A 23,239-nucleotide genomic window follows, 5' to 3' on the forward strand; every position below is an offset into this window, starting at 1 on the left:
AATGGAATATGAAAAATTAAAGGAAGGAGAACGAGAAGGCAAGGATTCATTGGGAGCTGTCTTCCACTTTTCAGAAATGGCGATTTCTACTTATCAGCAACTACATGGGGAAGAAGAAGAAGAAGAAGAAGAAGAAGAAGAAGAAGAAGAAGAAGAAGAAGAAGAAGAAGAAGAAGAAGAAGAAGAAGAAGAAGAAGAAGAAGAAGAAGAAGAAGAAGAAGAAGAAGAAGAAGAGAGAGGAGGAGGAGGAGGAGGAGGAGGAGGAGGAGGAGGAGGAGGAGGAGGAGGAGGAGGAGGAGGAGGAGGAGGAGGAGGAGGAGGAGGAGGAGGAGGAAGCCATCTTTAATGGACAAAAAAGTTCAACTAAGAAAGAAAATAGGAAGAGGGGAAGGGAAATTGAGAATTTAAGATTTAATAAGACAACCTAGAAAGAGAAAAATAAGGTGAAAAAAAGATACAATGTTAGAAAGCAACAGAAAAGAGAAATACAACAGAGAGGGGAAGTTAAAAAGACGGAGGTTAGGAGGTGGGGGGAAAGGCCAGACAGGAGAAGAAAAGGAGGGGAAAAGGGACAAAAAACCACAAAGGCTTGAAACAAGATGCAAAAAAGCAGATTTTTTTCAGAGATAAAGGGTAAAGTATAATTAAAGAAAGATTCTGCAAGAGTACATAAGATAGTATTGTAGTATTTGCATTTGAAATAGTGTATTGGAACACTATAAGATTTAACAAAATATTAAAATATTAAAATGTTTAATAACAATAGATTTCAATATTTAATAAGATATTAAAGAGAATGTGTAACATGATTAATGTTTAGTTATAGTTTAATTTGTTATTGTCTTAATGTTATTATAAATTTACTATTTCATCTTCGTATTTTAAAATAATGTGCTAAGCAGAATTAGAATTAGAATGGAAATTATATATTTAACTACATTACAAATTTATTATTTTTCTATTTTAAAATGCAACATGTAGAATGTACTAAGCAGAATCAGAATGGAAATTATGTATTATTTTAAGTGTCAATTCAGGGGAAAGATAGAAAGGCGTCACACTTTAAAAGTGTTTATAGGGGAAATTTTTTGTTAAAGAGAAGAGATAAATAGATAATTGGAAAAGAACAGACAAAAGATACAAGTATAATGATTTCAAAGTAAGATGAAATAAACAAAATATAATTAAGAGAGTGCAAAGAAGAGAGAAGTTATATAGAAAATATAGAATGGTAAATAAGATAAGAAAGGTATATAAGGTGAGCATGAATTTGATTTAGGTCTGTAAAAAAAGATTTAACCCGGGGCTAAGCCACTTTCCAAAAAGAAGTTTTTGTTTTATGTTTTGTGTTTTGGTTAGCTATGTTTGATTGAGAATTAATAAAACCTTGGAGGGAGAAACAATGAGAAATTTGAAAAAGATATGTACAAATGATAATTTGGAATTATGTTGTATAAAAGAATGTCTTATTTGTTTTGTCAAAATCTACAAGTAGCCTTCAGAAAGGAGGTTTGGTGTTTCTATGTCTGATGTTTTGTTGGTCTTTTAAAAATTTTTTTTGTGTGTTTATGCTTGATTGAGTTAATAAAACCTTGGAGGAATGTTAGAAGAGGATAATTGAGAATAAAAGATAGAAGAGAATAAAACAAGTCAGAGGAAAATACAAGTATAATGAATAAAAACATATAAAATAGATAAATATAGAAAAGAAACATAAAGGGAGAAATAATAAAGTAAAGGGAGAAATAATGAGAAATTTGAAAGGATATGTATGTGTTTATAAGGAAATGGATCAATGTTGTATAAAATAATGTTTATTTGCCCTGTTAAAATTTACAAATAACTTTCAGAAAAGAGGTTTTATGTTCTTATGTTTTATGTTTTGTTTGTCTTTAAAATCTAATAAAATTTGTTTTAAAAAATAAAAATAAATATATTGCTTAACTCATCCAGATTGCAGAGATAAATACTTGCTCAGACATTTTGTATTAAGTACTCCATATTTTCCATCTTAGCTTATTTGTTGTAACATCAAGTAAACAAATAATGGAAAAACATAATTCAGTTGATCTGTGAATTAAATCCAGCTCTCCTACACATAGATTATGTGTACAGATTGAATATTGTAGGAAATAAAATTCCAAAATGTTGCATTGTGATTTTATTCTTGCTGTGATATAGAAGTCAGCTAAGTATTCCCATAGAATTAGAAGATGACTGTTTTCAGTTCAGAACCCCAAGAAAACAAAAATAACTCTCCTTTCATTCCTAGTTGTATGCATGAATTAGATAAGGTCAGGATATTAAAGTGCTGAATAAAACTCCTGCAGTGGCCACATCCTGGTAAACAGTCTTGGCAGAGAGTCCAAAGTTCTTCACATTATTTATTTCAACTACAGAGAACATTTGCACCAAGACAAGTTCCTTGTGTGTCCAGTCACACTTGGCCAATAAAGGAATTCTATTCTATTCTGTTCTGCTCTGGGAGGCATGCCAAAAGGACGAGTACCAAACAAATCATCTGACTTATCATGACCCTTTGTTTTAGTTGGGAAGGAATTCCTATATATCCCTTTTCATATGTCAGTGACCTTCCCAGCATGGTCTACTTCTTCTCTGCCTTCTGCAGCTGTCCGCCATATCCTTTTGAAGCAACCTTCCCAGCATGACCAACTTCCTGACTGCCCTCTGTGACTATTCCCACTTCCTTTTGTAGCACATTAAGTTCCAAACAAATGCTGAATACCAGGACAACATTTTCACATCAAAATGCTATCAAGTACTACCAAATTCAAAGAGTTTTGAAGCAGTTAAGCGCCAAGGTACCACTGTATTGCATATTGTAGTAGTCCAGTCTTGTAGTAACAAAAGCATGAGTCACTACAACCAGCTTCTCTGCTCCAGGTAACTGATGCACCAGTCGAAGTTGAGGAAAAGTACCCACAATTTCATCCGCTGGTTTAACAGGAACTATGAATCCAGGAAGACTGCAAAGTCAAAGGTCCTCAGGCCTGCTTTTACAGAAACCTTCCCATCCAAAAAACAAAGCAAAAAACCACTGAAGGCATAGAACCCTGATATATAAACAGTCACTTCAATTTATTAGTTTTTAATATAAGTCTGTCTTGTCCCACCTAATTCTTACTGCCTCTAGACATTAGGAAAGGGTCTTTAGTCAGCCTAAGATGACTTTGTATTTAGAGTTGGTGTATGATAAAACTACATTGGTTTATCCAATGGCTTCATGTCAATGTTAAAAACTTGAGGAGAGAGGATTGACCTCTATGGCACTTAATCAGTGAGCAACCATAAGTGACCTCTCCTTTGCCTTGACTACCAACCACCCTAGAGGAAAGGACAGAATCATAGGAAGGTAGTACCTAGAATCCCCAAACCGCAGGAAATCCAGAAAAATACTATGACTGACAGCATCAAATATCTATTGGCATATGGCATATGGCAATGACCTTGGGAGATGGGGTAAAGAGATATTAGGGATCAGCCAGAGTAGAGAGAGCAGCTACATAGAATGTGGAGCAAGAGACTCAGAAGGGACTTCCCTAAATTCTTGGACTATAAAGGTAGTAGTGGGAAAGTTGTACTTTCAAACTTTTGTTTATGTAGTTTAACAATGATGTAGAATTAGCTTATCTGGTTGTGTTTCCTACTCAGTCTACTTGGTAAGGCTAACATCAAATTTGCAAATCTGAAAGTCACAGCAGTTTGTGAATGAATGTGATCTTACTGAAGACAGACCTGGCATTTACTATTAACACTTTGAAGTCTTACACAGTTAGAAAACCATTTGCATTAACTGCATATATAGGGAAAAATAATTTGCAAATAATAATTAACAGTTTTCTAGAGCATTAAAAATATCATTTTACTGTCAGGTGATCAGTAATAATACAAGACTTATTTTTAGCAATTCAACTGTCTAAATAATTTACCCATACTGTTTTTCAGCCAATTAGTTAATTATCATACAGTTCCTAAAATTTATTTTTAAAAATTTAAGTGGTGTAAGAAAGAGAAAAAAAAAGTGTACTCATTTATCTTCAGAAACAACTTTCATCCATGACAACTTTTTTTTATCTTTCTATGACCCTGTAATTCTTTGCTTTGGGAGGGGACGCTCGGGGAGACTGAATGGAGCTGATCATTTACTGGCCAGATGCCATTCCTGATGCCTACATGGAGTTTGCAGCAGATATTTTTTCTTTGCATCCTGATAGAGAAACATCTGTTACTGCCTAGGATTGAACTCTCAACCTTCTGAGTGGGAGGCAAGCATCTTCACCTCTAGACCACCATGCTGTTAAATGTTCCTAAGGACAATAATCATGTAATAATTTGTAAGTTAACATATGTAAGGGCCACATTTTTGCCTCATTACCTTCATCCAATGCCTTTTTGATGTCTCACATCCATACAGTTACTGCAGGCATTCATTTGCAAAGAATCCATGGTCACTTTTTGCACTTAAAGCTACTTGAGATAGTATTCCTTCATTAATAACTTTGTACATTATGTGAATATTGAATATCAAAGGGGTGATATATGGAGATAGACTTAAAAAGGCCTTGCTCTTCTTTTGATATATTATGTTAATACATTAAGAAGTGTATGTTCATCTCCTTATCAGAATGACTTGTATGTTGCCAAATTGACCAAAAGGTATGAACTTATGAACCATTCAAGTGACACATTGGTTAATATTAAGAGTTCAATCAGTGCTGGCTGAAATGGAATAAACTGATTCTATTCAAGAATCAAATTCTAAAGCAGCATTTTTTTATTTTGTTGTGATGAATACTGTTTATTTTTCTGCCAAATAGAACAGACTGACATTCAGAGAATGCTGCAGTTCCACAGGTATACTGAATAGCAAACCACTTTTGCATTGTTGCCATGATAAATACAGGTACGCCAAGTACGCAGTGGATTAAGTAAAGCAAGAACCGCACATTTACCCATTTTCTTTAATTTTTTTAAAAAGTAAGCAAACAAAACGTTGTGCTTCCTTGAATACCAAATAAAAATTTTGTGTAAAAGTGTACATAAATCTCAGCTCTTCTTTACTTTTGAATAATACTGCATATACTTCAAAAATGAGCATTACTGTTTCCTACTGCACATCAAAAGAAGTTATCACAATGCCATTGTTGATTATCATCTTCACATTTTGTCCCAGGAAAAAAAACTCCATAATCAGAAAATTGAACCAAATTTTCCCAACAATACATTAAAAAAGAAGTCTAAGAATTAAATGGATCAAGTAGTAAATGTGGAAATTAACAAGGACATCAAATAAGAAACATTGCTTTAGACCATATCAAACCACATGAATGTGTGTAAAGCTATTGGTGAATAGCAGCAAATAGGAATCATATTCACAGAATAGTTCTTGAGTTGGGGCATCTGGACGAAAGCAACATTCTACATATGACAATCCATATCAGCAAATCATCTCAAGACAATGAAAAACAGGTCCTCCTCTTCATGTTTACCAGATAGGAAGGCCTTTGAATGCAATGGAATTTATGTCTGCATAGGATTGGCTAAAAGTTTCTTTCATTTTAAGACAGGTTACATTACCTGAAAAAAAAAACTATATTATGATTAGTAGATGTGGCAGCAATAATTTCTGAGACAATTACTTCACATTTTTAAAAATACCTATACATGAATAGTTTTGATATGTTAAATTATTTAAGAGAACTTTCCGTTGATACTGAAGAATTTAAAATTACATTATTTTAAATTTGTATCTTATAGTAATTCACATGTAATAATAGGAACTCATAAGGAGATTCAGGAACATAGAATACAGACTACCTTCTAAATTAACAACTTGTTTTGTTTTTATTTTTATGTTAAAAAAAGCCTGATACTTACCACATCTATAACTTGAAACAGGCAACGCATAGATTCTAGCAATAGGTAATTGTCTATGAAGAAAATATAAATAAATAAAAAGTCAATAATACAGATTTATCACATATTGCTGTCAAGATAATTTTAAAAAAATCAAATCATGCGTATGATATAAAGACTGGCTTTTTCAGTTCTTTTTGAAATCTATAGAATCTAGGTGGTTAGGGATTACACTGAAAGGGTTCGTTACATTGCGCCTTTCCTCTTCCTTGAATAATGAGATGTAATTAGATCAATAGATTTGACAGGAGAGACGAAACTAATATAGAACATATTTGAATGTGCTTTTACCTCACTAAAAGTATATAGTTTTTGGTATGTACGAACCTTCCCACTTTGTATCACCACCCACTTCTTCAGAAGTTTCTTCCAATAAAAAACCTGAAGCATATAATTCATTGTGGGTTTTTTTAGTGACATTCTACTTAAAGATTCTTAACTGAAACTGTCTGAATGTTTCCTGCTTTGGTTTTTTTTTTTTTAATCAGCAAGAAAAAAAAAAAGCTGATCAAATTCAACAATATTTAAATGAAATTCATTCTTCCTGTAGTAGTTCTTCTGTAATAAATGATATTAGACCCTAGAGTTTAAAGTGTCTTAATATGGTTTAGTTATTTTTAAAATTATCTTTTTAGATTAACCTTTAAAGTAATTTTATCTACTATGTTAGAACTGGTGGATTTTTCCCTAGTGTTACAGCACAAGAAACAATATAGGGATTTATTAAAATTAAAGCATTTATTAAATGCCTTATATATACTTGCATATATCAGTTTTTCAAGTACAGTAATTTTTGCTAGCTACTTATGAAATAACCCATCTTTAAACAGTTTCCTCCAAATAAGACAGAAGTAGAATTCCCCAAATCTCTGGCCAGCAGATAAGCATGCTAATTGGCATTGTAGGAATGGCAGACTCAAGAGATTACCAATTTGGAGAAAACTGAAAACACTATTTCCTACCATTGTACTATGACTTTCTTTTAATGTCACATACATAAACTATGCATGTCTCTCTGTTAAAAAGAAATCATAAGTCAAATGCAAAACACTTGAGATAGTTTATGTAATCATTAGGATCAAACAAAGAGGAATAACACTCATACACCAACTCTATTAATATCATAGCATCTTAATAGCTTTTTATGTATAAAAATAATTTCTATGAGAATTCAGGAAAAATATAATTCAAATGAGTTTCCACCTCATTTCTGTAAGTATGTTAAGTAGGTCAGCCAAACAAGTTTAGAGAAGGCATTTCCTCATTTACTTTTTATAAATAAAATATATATTCTGTAATCCTAAGGGAAACCTTAACATGTATATCCATCACACTGACTCAAAGCTAGATCTCTTGTATTTGAATACATACATTGAAGAGGCTGCCGATGAAATTCCCAAAAGCTTCCAAGATGACTCCATGAGATGTGGAGCGTGTTATTCAAGACAACACAAGTCCAAAGCAGAAATTGGATTCAAAAGGCTGAGCAGAAAAGCATTGCCTCAAAACCTGTGAAAACAGGCTTGCCAATTGTCAATGTTTGGCCTGGCCAAGGTAGGCTTGTATCATTTCTTTACTTAACAATACACAAGCATGTCTGAAAGTGATCAGTGCTCTAGTAAATAACTCTGGTGATCCACAGAAAGATTTAGATCAACATCCATAATATTGGATCAGGCCCCAATTCAGGAAGTTAGATGTTAAACAAAGCTACATATCTGAAGAAAGTACCCTTATAGATACTAACATAATGACATTGTGATTCCCTTTATATACATACAGTAGAAGCTGAAACGGTTGGACATGCTTACAAATTAGAGGGTGTAGTAACTATACAACACATGCCTTTAAAAAGTGTAAACGTTTTACAACAGATTACACAGATCCTTCTAAGAGCTATAAAAACACTGGAATCACAATATTACAAGTCATCACTAACAAAGAATTCTATTTCATTTTATATATATTTATATTTATATATATAATTGTTACTTATATAATAATTAAAAATCACTTTTAAACAATTATACAAGTTCACTTTAAAATTAACTTGTTAATAAAGTTGTGCAAAACAAGCTGCTTTCTATAATTAAGTGAAGTATTCATTCATTTATTTATGTCTTCATTTTTACAAAAAAAATAATAATAGAAAGTTCATTTAGAAATGTGTCTCTTTTTCTGTAATGGCTGAAATGTTGCCATCACCTTTCAGTTTGGCATCGTAGTCATTTGCTGTAGCAACATATGAACCAGCTCTGATCTTTCCTCTCATTTTCAGATCTGGGCTCGCTACAATTAGTTTTCTGAATCTCTGGAAAATAGGAAGCAAATAAAAAAAGCCATTAGATATTTCAGTCATTCTTATAATCATGCCAACTCAATAAAACCTAGTTCACATATATTGCCCTTTTGAAGCACTGGATCTTGAATATATCAGGGTTTTAACTTCATAATATATTTTGGTGCTGCATGGTGCAAATTTAAAACTTTGTGTGTGTGTTTGTGTGTGTGTGTGTGTGTGTGTGTGTGTGTGTGTGTGTGTGTGTAAGCAAGCAAGCAAGCAAGCAAGCAAGCAAGCAAGCAAGTAATATGGCTATGAGGGCTTTGGATTGATTTGGAAGAAATGTGACAGAAAGCATGGGAGGATGAATGCAGCACCAGTCTATACCTCATTAAAGCAGTCACATCTCCTTCCAGGATTAGACAGCTGTAGTGACAGGTACAGTCAGGTTATGTGTTCAAAGAACAGCATATTCAAAAGCACCTCTTTGGAAGTGAATCTGAGGCATACAAAGCCCTAGAAATGTATTCTCCATTCATTCCATAATAGATTGCTTAAGATAAAAATAATGTTGCTATGATGTGCATAAAAAATGTCTTCTTCAGTTCTGAATACTCCCCATCTAACAGTTCTCACTTCTTACTAGAAGCTTACTCTACTATTACCTCAATTTTCTTCTCTCCTTCCTTCACATTTTGGTTTTAAATTATTTCATGAAATATTTTTCTTATGCTTGTGTCAACATATAAACATCATATAGACTATCCCTAACACTTGTAACAACATAATAGAGATTATTCATTTGTTGCCCTCAGTTGAACACCGTGGAATAAGTCCTTAAATAGGCTTGTGATTATTTAAAAAAAAAACACTAAAGTAATCCTCCTAAAATGTAAACATGTTGTTTAGGCAACAAAAATGTCCACTTTTTCATCCTCCCAAGTTGCCTCTTGGTTGTTCCTCAGATATCTCCGTAACCCATTCTCAAATCCAGGGTAAATCAATAAACTGATTGCTAACATTTGACACCTACATCTGTTGTATCACAATAATAGGGCACAAATTCAGGCAGTCAGAAGTCCATAAGTTCTGAAGTACTGCCAACAGTAGTTTCATTCAGGATTCACTGAAAGATGTATATTCTAATTTTTCTTCCTGGGCTTCTATCTGCAACTGCTCATCTACTATATCAAACTATTTTGTAATAAAAAGAAGCATCACCTCCAAGATGGTTCCTTCTGATTTCCACAGTTTTACACAGATCCACAAAGGAATGCAGACCATGGAGGAGAGAGCCATCATCCATCCAATACCATAACCCCAGTCCGGGTATATATACACGTTGTTGTACTTCAAAGGTTTATATTTCACCAGGAAAAATATGAAGATGCCCTGAAATAAGGAGGAATGTATTACATATCCTTGAGAAAAAAAGATAGAGAAATCTTGCTTAGGAAACTTCATCCTAGTAAATTAATATAGCAAGTCATATTTTGGAAGACAGACAGACAGCAAACTATCACTGCTGTTTTTTTCAATTTCAACACTTACATAATTTGAATCTGTTTCTTTTTTTACCCAAAGGAACCAGATTTCACACTGAAATCCAAATGAGCTTTAATTTAAATAACAAAGACATAAAGACTTCTTTTCAATTTGGTCACAAGTTGCATTTGTGCAGATTGACTTAGGGCTTGTGAGTAGAATATGTTTCCATTTGCATACTACCGAGATGATTTTTCCTATGTCTCACAAACCTCTCACAACATTTCAATATATGCAATTTCAGGTGGCCTCAACCTGGAGAAAAATATCAGAACGTTCAATATGCCTGAAACCACTTCAAGTTTGGAATATTTACTTCTGGAAATAGCTAAATCACAGCAATTTGATGTGTTCAGGACAGTATGGAGTCGAGAATTCTGCACATGTTTTGCTGCAGTGCATTTCTCCAATAAAACATTGTTACAATAATGCATATTCTATATACAACTTAATACACAATATTCAAAATGTCCACAACTATACATGGGTATATACAGAAAATGCATTATAACATAAAAATCACTTGCATAATTTGTGAAAACACACATAAATATGTTTATACAGATACACATATATTTGGATGAATATATAAAATGCATATAAATTTCATATGAACTTTAAAACATTGTTAAACTATTGTGAAAACTACCACAGTCATACATCACTATCTGTGTTGATATCAGGTTTTCATTATTATTTTATCACTTCAAAAATACCTCTGAATCACCCATTTATATTATTTGCAATCTTGCATTTGTATGTATGTATGTGTATATATAGGGAGTATGTTTGTTTTTGTTTGTGAACAGAATGGGACAACTTGCCATGGCCAATTCACTATGGCCAACTCACATGGCCAACTTGCTTTAGGACAACTTGCCCCGGCCAACTCATTGTGGAACAATTCACTGCGGAACAATTTAATAATATATTTATTTAAAACAAATGATTTTTAAAACTTTTCCCATTTACATGTCATTCTGTCCCTCCTTTTGCATCTTTTCTTTAATGATTCTATTCCACTATTTCTGTCCTGCAGTGAGTTGGCTGTGGAGAATTGTCTTGTAATGAGTTGGCCATGGCGAATTGGCCATGGCAAGTTGGCCATGGAGAGTGGCTGTGGTGTATTGTCATAGACCCTTCTGTGAATGTGTTTATATGCATGCTTGTGTGCATATCCACGCCCATTCACACATTTGTCTGTATGTATATATAAATCCATCAATTTTCTCTGGTATATCAGTGGCACTATGAAATGGTTAGTGCCATCAAACCAAGTTAGTTTTACCAGGAATTGAGAGAAGGATACAGCAAGATTTGGAGACAAGTCTTATATGAATCAATTAGGATTCAGTCCACCACATCCTTGTCCAAGTGCTCCTTAAAGGCAGATTAGTAAACTCCTCAGCCATATAGGAAATCCCATTTATTTAGATATAAGTTAAATCTCTTATGTAGTCTATTATTGCAATATGAATTAATATACAAAGAATCAGTGTGGTTAGGGCATCAGCTTGGAAATTGGGAGGCTCTGAGTTCTTGTCTTTAGGCACCAAGGCATCAGGTGTATGACCTTGGACCAGTCACTGTCTCTGAGCCCTAGGAAGAAGGCAATGGCAAGTTACTTCTGAAATCTTGCCAAAAAACTTCAGGGCCTGTCCAGGCAGCTTCCAGGAGTAAACACCTACTCAAAGGTACACACACACATTAAATATGGCAAGAAACAATGACTTGCCCGAGCCGGGGTGCATTAGGAAAAAAAAAATCTAATATAACACAATCAATTAAAAAAATAGCTAAGTAAATGGAAGAATACTTCATAAGATTTTTTTTCATTTAACCACTTGAGATTTGTTGCATTCTCCTTGTATTATCTACTTCTACAAAATAATTTGAAAACCTTGCCAGAATCTTACTAATTGTGGTCTCGTATTAATCACATGTTTTATTACTTACTGCACAAATGCCAGGAGTAAGCAACATCCAACACCATTTAAACATTATCAGTGGTCTGTACCCGATCATATCTTCAATATTGTCATAAAACCGATTGCTTCCTATGCAAACCAAAAGAGGAAAGAGTGAGTGTGCATCCATGAACACTTTAGTTTCAATCTCGTGACAATGCTTCTGGAATGCTGTAGTGACACAGACGTTTATATACACTATTTCCGAGATCCACCATTTCTCTGTGATTGTCAATGAATGCCTGAAAATGGAAGGCAAAGGCAGCTGCTAAAAATGTGGCTGTTGCTGGAAAGAGACATTGCCCATTATTTAACTGGGTCTGGTACAGCTGTAACTACATCAGCTACAGCAATATAATTCTTTCGTGTGCTGCTTTAGGCCCCCGAGAGTGCTCTTGGCATAATGTCTATTGTGTCACTACACATCTGACAAAGGGATGTACAAGGCTGTCACTCTTATTTTTCTTTGGAGCCACCTGGGAACAATACTGTATCATGAGGTTATGCCACAAGAGTAGGGAAGAGCATAAAGCTTCTTGATGCCACCACCTTCCAAATGTAACCCCAAAACCAGATGGAACCTATTGCCAAAGATAAAGAGAGGCTCCAAGGGTATGAAAAGACAAACGGAAAAAGAACAGCAAAAATATCATGATAAGACATTTTATTAAATGTTTAACATCTACGTGAAGCCATTGGAGGAGGTCATCTGTAGCCATGGGGTAAAATATCATCAGTATGCTGATGATGTCAGCTGTATATTTCTGCCCCTGGTGAAGTAAGCAATAATACTGATGTCCTATCTTGGTCCTTGGAGGTTGTAGGAGTTTGGATGGGGAACAACAGGCTTTTGTTCAATGCTGGCAAGACTGAGTGGCTTAGGGTTTGGGGAATACATTTGGAACCAGGAATATGGTTATTAAGTCTAAGTGACTTAAGTTCACTAAGTCTAAGTGACTGAAGTTCACTAAGTGAAAGTTCAACTATGCTTACAATCTTACTTCAACTTTTATTTGCTTCACAGGACCGCAAAGGTTATAAATGCAAGGATTCATTGCAAAGTTACTTCTTCATCCCTATCAAAGCTCTGAACAATTGCCATACAAGACAATCACTGAAAAAGGTTATTGTACCCAGAGGTGGTATCAGCAGGTTCTGATCAGTTCTGGAGAACCAGTAGCAGAAATTTTGAGTAGTTTTGGAGAACCGGCAAATACCACCTCTGACTGGTCCTGCCCCCATCTTTTCTCTGCCTCCTGAGTCCCAACTGGGTCTTCTTTTGTTGCCCTGTAAAGGAGAATGGAGCTGGAAAGCAGGCTAGTGGGATGGGGAGGGAATGGGATTTTGCAGTAACCTTCCCCCAGGAGTGGGGTGGAAATGGAGATTTTACAGTATCCTTCCCCTGCCATGCCCACCGAACCACACCACACCATGCCCACGAAGCTATGCCCACAGAACCAGTAGTAAAAAAATTTGAATCCCATCACTGACAGTACCATAGATCAGCAGACATTACACCTCTGCTCAGCAAGTGCACTGATGACCAGTTTGTTTGGGACTTCAATTCAAGGTGCTGCTATGTATAAAGTCCTGAATGGCATGAAAATGGGTTATTTGAGAGACTGCCTCTCCCCAATCACATTTTTCCATCCCAGTCTGGCAGAAACCACACGTTATAAGTCCCATTCACAAATGAAGGCCATTTGATGGGACCCAAGAGAGATCTTTTTCTTACAGCACTCACTCTTTGGGAGATCATGTTGCCTGAAGTCAAACTGGCCCTGACCTGGTTGGGCTTCTGGAAAGTCCTGAAGACATGGCTTTGCTATCTGTCCTAGGGATCCAGTAAAAGTAGTCTAGAGTCTGTTGGGGAAATCAATGGTATTCTCCCACATATTATGTTTACTGATTGTTAATAGTTTTATTGTTTTTTAATTATTTTATTGTTATGATTTTGGCTATTCTTTAAATTTATCTTTGTGTTTTAACTTCGTAAGCTACCTGGACTCATGAAAATACAATGGGCAGCTATATGAAATCAATCAATCAATAAGATCTTCTATTTTCCTTGAAAAATGTTGGGATATTTATTCCATTTCACTGAACACTTATTTTGGCAGATGATGAGCATCTATGTACCTAAACTGAATAACTCAACAAAAACTTCCCAAATTAAACTGGAAAGTTGTATTAAACCATTAATGCACAAAAACTGGATGAGTTTGAGTATTTTAAATATTTTTGCATCTTCATAAAAACTCTTTTTAAAATTAATTTGGAAAATCAAGCCAAATTGACTTGATTTGAACCATTATTTTTTTGTAGTCAACATTTGACTTTAACTCAGATGTACATAATAATATTTTATGCTTCAAACTGGCTTCTACAATTCATGCAATAGTTACTTGAATAAAATATTATGTTTGCTTGTATACTATAGCAATACAGTTTTAATGCATTAATTGATAAATCAAGGGACACTCTTTAGTCATACTTTAATATACTGGGCCATTGGTTCCTGACCGATTCCTCCTCCATTGCTGTTCAGTGTGAATTCAGCTTTCTGAACTATTTTATTATAAGAGCATTTTAGGCAGTCCACATATACAGGGCTGTACCTCATATACTTAGTACTCTATGCAGTTCACACATTTACTACAGTCTGTATTTAATTCTTGTAAGTTTAATTTTTTTCTTATATTTATAATTGTTTCTATATTTTTATGTTTGTGGTATTGTGAGCAATTGTGATGACTCCTTTCCCAGACAGTTTCCCAAATACCTCTCCAGATGTCAGCTCAGAGGAAGATGAATCAGTTCTAACAAGTCTGGAAAGGAGTTGGTCAATGGCTCTGAGGAGCCATCTGATAAGGATTTAGCTGAAGCATAGCTGCCATAGGACCTCAGGTGGAGAAACCACATAGCTGCAACCAATCAGTGATGCCTTCTTCACCTGATCCGAGAACACATAGGGCAGAGAAAAGGCAGGAGCAGCTAAGGCATCCCAATTACTTGTGAAGAAGAAGCCTCACCCTTTTTAATGAGTTGCACCAGAAGCTAGCTATTTAACACAGCAGACAAATGGAGGCAATGCTGGGAACAACATGTTTATTTCCTAGCTGTGTTTTTCCTGTTGTGATTCTTCCTTGCTTTGATTGATACCAGGCCTTGACTTTGATCATGCTTTGTGAACTTTATACTTCCCTTGCCCTTGAACTCTCTTGTATTGTAGATTTAACTTTGCCTGGTGGGTTTATCTCATTTGGGAAACTTTCAAGTGCCTTGTAGACTCATTGGCCATTGATCTGTGGACTAGCATTGGTCTGCTTTTGGCAGGACTTAATTAGGAAAGTTCTGGGTTTTGGGTGAAGGGGAATATTAATAAACTCACTAAATCACTATTATGCATGAGTAAGTGAGTGAGTGAGTGAGTGAGTGAGACAGCACAGCCACCCAGAATCTCTTTGGATAGGGTGAGAGGCGGCATATACCTTTAATAAATAAATTATAGAAGTATCAAATTAATTAATTAAATAGTCACAAAAGAGTCAAGGCATTAAATTTGCAGTCTGTATTTAGCACCTAAATGCTTAGAAAGAAAGATGGTTATATGGGAAACAATATTTATCAGAAGGAAAAATCCTTAAACCATGCCCTCTGACAATTCTAATCCTAAAATTTTGCCTCAGTTCATACATTTTTATTTGACAAGGTAAATTATGGCAATAATTTATGTGGGAAGAATTCCAGAAAGGAGGCAAACAAAGATAAGCTAAATATTTTGTTTTGTTGCCCCTGCATGATACTTTCTCTGCAGAAGGCCAGAAAAATTTCCCCAACTACTCTTTTGAAAAGATACTGATGACTATGTATATCTAGTGTATATTTAACATGTTTGAGATATATTTGTTTAATGAGAAACAGGATATAAATAATTGATATCAAAAATACATTATTCAAATTATCCGGAAAAGTATTATGTAATTTCAGGCAATAATATCAACCGTTGACTCACCATAAAACCAGCCAATGCAGATACATTCAAATATAGCCACAAAAAGAAGACACATCCCACTAGCAGCATAAGAATCAAATAGCTGGAAAACATACATTCCACCCTGAAAAAGAAAATTAAAAAATAAAAAGGTTGTGGTTTTGTAACATTTTAGTGTTAAAAGTGAAGATTATTTTCAGATAGAATTCACTGGGAGATACCATGTAATTTTTCCAATTATAACTGGAAAGGAGGAAAATACAACATTCTTCTCCTTTGCCCAAGTTAAGAGGAAAATTATTCCCTTAAAGGCATTATTGTCGTTGTGGGATGCCTCCTTTAGTGTAGTAATATTAGTCTCACAGCAAGGATTTACCTTACAGTAGTTAAAAGCTAACCTTCATCAGTAAGTTTAGGTAAGAGACATCTAATAAAATGCTTGCTGTTCACTCTGCAATACAGCTCAAAGTAAAATTCAGTCAACAAGAAAATTTGCACAGCGTTTAAAATGTTCCCGAGAAATTACACAGCACCAGACCAGATATTACAGTTCTTTTCAACAGCAGTACATTTCCTCCCTAAATTTAACTCACTGAATTATTTGGGGTTTTTTTTGACAAAAAAAATTGTAATGAAAAACCTTATGTGACAGTAAATGATGCAACAGTGCCATTTGGTGGACCATGATACATATTGCAACTTGATTGTCCTTTGCAAATCACACATTCTGGAATGCACAACATTATAGTCTTTGAAATAAAAGACATAGAAACAGGGTGCTTTGAAAAATTCTTTTCTGATTTTGCTAAAATCTATTCAAAACAATTGGGTAAGCAGCTGCAGTAATAAATAAGTTGGGTTTGCCTCAGAATCATGAACATAGGCCTCTAAATAATATTTTCTGGAGAGTGACAATAGTGATGTAACTCCCATATCCTTTTCCAGTCACATAGAGCTGAACATTGTGAGTAAGGCTTTGGTCTCTTGTGTAAAGCAGGGCTTAACACATGTCTCCAATATGGCTGCATGCATATTTTCCACTGAAAGAATCTTCTACACCAGGGATGTCAAGCTGGCAGCCCAGATGTGTCATGCATCATGCACAGGCCTTGCCCATCCTGCCTCCGTGAAGGGAAAAATATCGTAAAACATCACATGATGGCAACGTGATACAGCAAGTTTGACACCTTTGTTCTATAATATTTCTCCCCACCAAAACCCGACACTAATCACATATCTCTTCGGCAATCATATTTTTTTTTAAGGTTACTTATTTTGTTTATTTAAGGTATTTCTATACCTTGCTTTTATATAAATATTTATAATACTATACATTATATTTCCTATACATCACAGATGTAGCCATACAGTAGCCATAAAATCAATTCAAAATAATAGGGAAAAAAGTTTTAAACAATCAATATATCTGAAAAAACTGGGGTGGGGATGGGGGGTTAATGGCTGGATTCAACAGACTAAATTATTCCTTCCAACACCAATTTTATGATAGTGCCATAAAATCAGTGTTGGGAGGGATAATTTAGTGTGCTGAATCCAATTCCCTGTTCAATTCATGATAGTTTTCATAAATGAGATATCAATCATGGCAGACATGTAATCAGCAGTATAAATGTAACAGTAGCTCAGAGACCAACATGTCTTCTTAAGATCATATTATCTTGGATGGAAGGATGTAATTGCTCTTTAAGGTAACCTGATGGTTTACAATTAAGCCATTCTGTGAAGATAATGAAGTAAAATCTTGATGAACAACATCAAAAGCAACTGAGGGTTCAAATGTCATGTCTCTTGGTAGAGGTTATCCATCAGCGATTAAAACAGATTCTACCCTATTCCAGTCTGGAACTCTTTTTCAGCCAATACGAAGAAGTTGCTAAACTCAGGATAAAACTAAGTTCAATTTAATGTTATGAAATATAATTACTATAGGGTACTTTTTGCCTCTGTCATAAAAATACAGTCAATGGCAATTCAATAGTTGATTACTAATATGATTTTTCTTATTAATTCAATTTATTTGTTTTGTATGTTGTCACCCATCCCCTCCCCCACCCATCTCATCTAGGTGATTCTGGGCAACTCACAACAGTCTGTAGTAAAGCATAATCAATCTGCTGATTTGAGAGATTTTGTATGTACAAAAATCTGATTCACTCTGGTGAATGGGAAGGGCATGTTGAAAGGGATAATCTGGTCCTAATCCCTAAATGACTTTTCAGATCAAGACCAGCATTTTATAGGATATTAAAATACATTTGACAAGAAGATTTAATATTTCTAAATGATTGGTAATTTATTCCAAAGCTATTTTTTTTTCTGGTTCCAATCATTTATGAGTCATCCAACATGATTTATAGAATTCCCAATTCTAATTTTTTTCCTACTTCATAGTTGTGAATGTTATTAAATATATCTCACCTCAGTTAACATGATTAAGCCAAGAAAGTAAGACACAACTGAAAGAGCTAGAATCAACATTTCTCTTCTGTATCCCCTCCGGAAAATCTTGGGGTACATATCCACCACTGCTGTCACAAGACTTTCAACACACACAAACTGTATAAAAAACAGAAACAAGGCAAACAAATATATTCCTATTTATATAGTAGTAATCAGTGCATGAAATGTTTTGCAGCATTCACAGCCCAATGCTATAGAGAGCTTTATTCATAGCGTGTGAGGCAAATTGTGATTCTGATTAAGCATATTGCTGGTTTTTGGATTAGTTTTAGTGAAGTTGACCATCCTTATTATTCTTCAAAAAGACACACAGGACAGATTTTAATAGTTTTCTCAGCACAAAATTAGGCATTAGATTCTGTTTTATTTCTTGACTCCGTGCTGTGAATAACTATTATTCAGCACTTAAGAGATATTCTGGGCTGAGGACAGTGCTCCATATTTTTTATCCCCATCTTCAAACTCAACAGTACCAATTATATGTCCTTGAAATCTAATCCTTCAATGTGATTAAACATTTTTTAATTCTTTAGTTCCCTGTCCTAAAAGTCAGTGACTTCAACAGGTACATGTCTATCTCTCGACTCTACCTTAGTGGCTGGTACATACTTCCATTCTTTTAGTACCACTGTTTTCCAATGAACCCAAGGCTCCAGTGGGAAAACTGGGTTCATTGCCTTTTCTCTATTAAGCTCTTGATTGTCAACCTATTAAATTTATCAAGTTTAGCCTGTGATTGAGGCCCATTATTTTTAACTCGTGTTATTACACATTTGCCTCTCTGTTTTCTTTTATTATTTCACAAACAATACCAGTTTGGATGTATTAACAAGTCATGTATGTTTATATTGGCAAAGAACAACTCTTACTATGTAGCAATTCTATATTTTATGGACCTTCACAGAAATTAGTTTGCTGTGATGACCCGGGGCATGCACAAAAGCAATACAGTCAAATAACAGTATGAGTCCCTTTATTTGCTCCAACTTTGCCACCAATGTTCTGGTTACCTTCTGGACTGGAGAAAAACTCTCCCAGGAACAGCATTTGGCTGCAGAGATTCAAGTCCAAAACATTGTCAATAAAACTGTAACTATAACTCCAATCAAGGCAAGATGAGGTAATTAGTCTGGCAGGGCAATTCCAGACATGAAGGAATGGCAGTAATTCAACCCAGTTGGGAGGATGCCAGGAATGCAAATAACCAAAGTCAACACAAGATAAACTCACGTTTGTTCCCAGCAGATGCCACACTCAGCTTGCATCTCTTTTAAACTCTCTTCCCAGGTGTGCCTAATGAAGGGAATCAGGGCCCTTTCCTTCCCCATAAGCCATGCAACTCACGTCGCTCTCTTCTCCATTTCTCCCTGCATGCCCTAGGATGAAGAGGGGGTGGGCCTGGGTCTTCCTCTGAACTCTCCCTTGTTTGAACTCTCCTCTGCTCTACCCAGCCAGACTTTGCCCTTCCCAGTTTCCTCCACAGCCAACAGAGCCATACTCCCACTTCCTGTCAGTTGTTTGTCTTCCTTCTCAGATTCAGACTCCAACAGGGGCATGGCATTTGCAATGTTCACAACAGTTTTACAATAATTGTGATTTATACCTGACTATCTAATCCAAGGAATATAAGCATCATGAAAAACAAAGTTGCCCACAATGGAGAAAGAGGCATCATTGTTACTGCCTTTGGATATGCAATGAAAGCAAGTCCAGGTCCTGAAAGTGAAATAAAGAGGAATTAGATACATAAATGAAGATTTGTTCATATATTGATCACATTATGAATATTCCCTATATGTATATAATTGATGGCATGGGATGGATCATATCTCTTTATAGAAAATGTCCAACTTCTTTCCTGAGCAATTAACTTATCTTCAAATCCCATATTCAAGTAGACCATCAAATATATTTGTATAACTTACCTGACTCTGCAACTTCTGCTATGGGAACCCCTTGTTCATAAGCCATAAAGCCAAGAACAGAAAAGATGGCAAAACCAGCCACAAAGCTTGTACCACTGTTCAGGCAACAGAGCATAAGGCAGTCTCTATCAAATAAAGAGCAAAATCATCGTTTAATTTTAAGTGCTTGACTTTATACCACAGTTTTGGGGAAAAAAATTCAGAAAAAGAAAACCAGGAACTTCCAGTAGTTTTCAATGTAGTTTATTGGCTATACTTATAGTACATTCTTATAGTCAAATGGATTATAGTACATTTTTATCACACTTAGCATCATCAAATTCTACCGTTCTAGATATCAGAGATATCATCAGAGATTTGATGAGAATTTTAATGACACCTCTTTTTTTACTTAGTGCCCAAAATGCACCACTAAATTGTTTGGGTGTTCATTGGTAGCTTTTGTCAATATTATTTTCCATTTGGATGGTTTTTTAAAAATTCAATGTCCTCTCAGAACATGAAAAGTTCTACAAACTGCCTCACATAGAATGTAATTACCATAGTGGCTTTATGGAATTTCAATATTGTATGACTGACTACATTATATTGCAAATGCACAGCAACATTCATATGTAAGTTCTTCTTGCAAGGCTTTAAGGAGAAATGTAGAACCAGACCAATCTGAAATGTAGTATTATGTTAAGTTAAGTGTATAATTTAACATTCAAATAACTTGTGATTATTGTAATTAATCATAAATAATCTCTGTTTTCTACTTTCTTCAGAATATGATATCAGTTTGTGTAGGTAAACGCCTACAATATTGAATTCATGGTTGTCAATCAGTTTGAAAAGAGGGAAGATTGTGTTAAGAAATATAAAATCTTGTGACACCTTAAAGATTGACAGGTTTGTCAGTTTTAAATGTACTTTGAAGATTTATATTCTTTAAGGACTTATTTTAAATACATCGACAAAGATTCAATATTTTTACCTCACAAGACAGACAAAATACAGAATGTGAAGTATGAGAAAAGGATGTTTTACTGAATCTATGAAAGAAATCATTAAAATTAAAAAATTAAAAGGGAATTAAAGATAAAGGGAAATGGAAATGGAAATGATAAACAATGACCTGGAAAATATTTTATTTATTACAACTGAGGGTTGTTAAAGCCTTGAAGGGGTTGTGAAGGAGGAGTTATGTGATGGGATATAGAAGAATCAAAGAGAAATAATCCTACAACAATATTTAATTGAATTAAAGGTTGTTAGACATAAAAGGAAGGAAAATAAAGTTGATCAAGGTTAAAGTAAGACTTTTTGTTTTTGCAATGCTCTTGGCAACTTTTTATGGACTTTGTGCTGATGCCAGGATTGAACAGTTGATATTCTATCAATTTGCTTCTAAAAAAGGGATGAGATATGGGTTGAAGAAATACCTGTTTAACCTTATAGGTGATTAAAATATATTAAATGTATTTATATTTGAGATCATGGAGGTTGGAATACATTTCTTTATATATTTCTTTTCTTCATTATATTTTTTATTTTTTGCAATTTTTATTGTTTCTTTCCCTTTCTATTCTTTCCCTATTTGTATTAGTTTTTACTATTGTAATTAAAATTCTTAAAACATTACATTCAAAAGAAAGATTCAGTACTGATGAATGTTACTCATTTATTTTATGGTCAATATAATATTATTAAGTAATGATAATATTATTATCAATAATATTAATATTAATATGGTTCATTGCACAATTAGACAGATGTTCAGACTGGATTTGCCATTTTTATCTAACTATCAATCTCTTCCAATGGATAGGATAGGTAAATGTGGATACTGATAGTGGTTAAAAGTATCATTGCAGGATGTAACCTGTTCCAAATAAAAAAAGTCTTGTGCAATTGACTGATGGTGATTTTGCCAATGCCAATGTTGTTTAAGTGATGCACCAGTTGTTTTGGGATTATAGGAGCCTGTTAATATTAGTACTACCTTTGCTTTCAGTTCATGTCAGTCTCAGAGTCTTAATATAACTCTTAATACAAATATTTTGATTTTTGATAGCTTCCAAGACATGGAAGAGAAAAAAAGGTGAGGCTCTAAGGCAAAATCTGCTATCTATCTATCTATCTATCTATCTATCTATCTATCTATCTATCTATCTATCTATCTATCTATCTATCTACTCTTTCTATCTACCATCATATGCCATATGTCATATATCCTATTTGGAATATATACCTTATTTTAATGTCTAATGTTATTAAACATGTTATTTTAATATTCAACATTTCATAAACAAAAGCCCACTAAATCATAAAAAAATCTTCTGATCCTCAAATTGATTGTGATAAATTATTTACTACTACTATTAATTATTACTTAATTCTACATAATAATCTTAAGAAAAGGAAATACAGCTGTGTGAAGAATAATGAAAGTGAGAACAAAACAGCAGATAAATTAAGATAATCTCTCATCAAACACTAAATAAACTGTATTGTATATGCTATACATCAACATTTCTTCACTTATACTGTCTACAGTTACTCTATCTACCTCTGAATTTTTATCGTTTTCAATATTGTCACATCATTCATGACTTTCTTTCATGTATTTATTCTTGAAGCTTAAGCTTTTGTTTCAATTTTACCTTTTGAGATATCACTAGCATATATCTCCATATGTTTGCTAAAATACTCCTTCCAGGATTCAGTGATTTTATCTTTCAGAAATAATCTAACCCAGATCATTTTATCATGAATGCTCTGAGGTCATTTTGAAAAATCCTTTCTTAGTGAGCACTTAGAAATCAAGAGGAACATAAATTTCAAGTTTGTAGGCTTTACATTTCTGGATGTAATGTAATGATGCGTGAGTGGCATTTCGCTTTTATATATATAGATTTCCTGCTTCTGGTAAGATCAATACCAATCAGTTGGCATTATTGGCACGTGCTGGCACCAAACCCAAACTACACCCAGTTTTATTTTAACATATTCAATCCAAGATAGGATTTTATCTTGGAGGTCAACAAGCAGGTATCTCACCAATCAGAGTCCAGACCATTTATAAATAATGCATAGTGTTTATTAGTATACACAGTGTGTATGCATA

The 23,239-nt window shown here is 34.3% G+C and overlaps 1 protein-coding gene across 4 annotated transcripts in view; it reads right to left on the reverse strand.

Moving 5' to 3' along the window:
• Positions 1-4,964: 4,964 nt before the first annotated feature.
• The window catches only part of SLC6A11 (solute carrier family 6 member 11), a 112,045-nt gene continuing 93,770 nt past the window's right edge, over positions 4,965-23,239 (reverse strand). For 2 of the 4 annotated variants that reach the window (XM_087923942.1, XM_087923943.1), the window contains exons 9-17: positions 20,131-20,255; positions 19,809-19,921; positions 18,164-18,301; positions 15,746-15,848; positions 11,720-11,820; positions 9,440-9,610; positions 8,143-8,248; positions 5,899-5,951; positions 4,965-5,611 (exon numbers count right to left, since the gene is read on the reverse strand). In XM_087923942.1, coding sequence (XP_087780068.1) covers positions 5,507-5,611; positions 5,899-5,951; positions 8,143-8,248; positions 9,440-9,610; positions 11,720-11,820; positions 15,746-15,848; positions 18,164-18,301; positions 19,809-19,921; positions 20,131-20,255 — 1,015 coding nt within the window. In that variant the 3' untranslated portion in view covers positions 4,965-5,506. Of the gene's footprint in view, positions 5,612-5,898; positions 5,952-7,688; positions 8,249-9,439; positions 9,611-11,719; positions 11,821-15,745; positions 15,849-18,163; positions 18,302-19,808; positions 19,922-20,130; positions 20,256-23,239 lie in introns of those variants that run through there. The other 2 variants (XM_087923944.1, XM_026724405.2) reach the window with 2 other exon arrangements.

The sequence above is a fragment of the Pseudonaja textilis genome, chromosome 2 (assembly GCF_049901715.1).
Source record: "Pseudonaja textilis isolate UNSWEBS1 chromosome 2, rPseTex1.2, whole genome shotgun sequence".
In the NCBI taxonomy this organism is placed as follows: domain Eukaryota; kingdom Metazoa; phylum Chordata; class Lepidosauria; order Squamata; family Elapidae; genus Pseudonaja; species Pseudonaja textilis.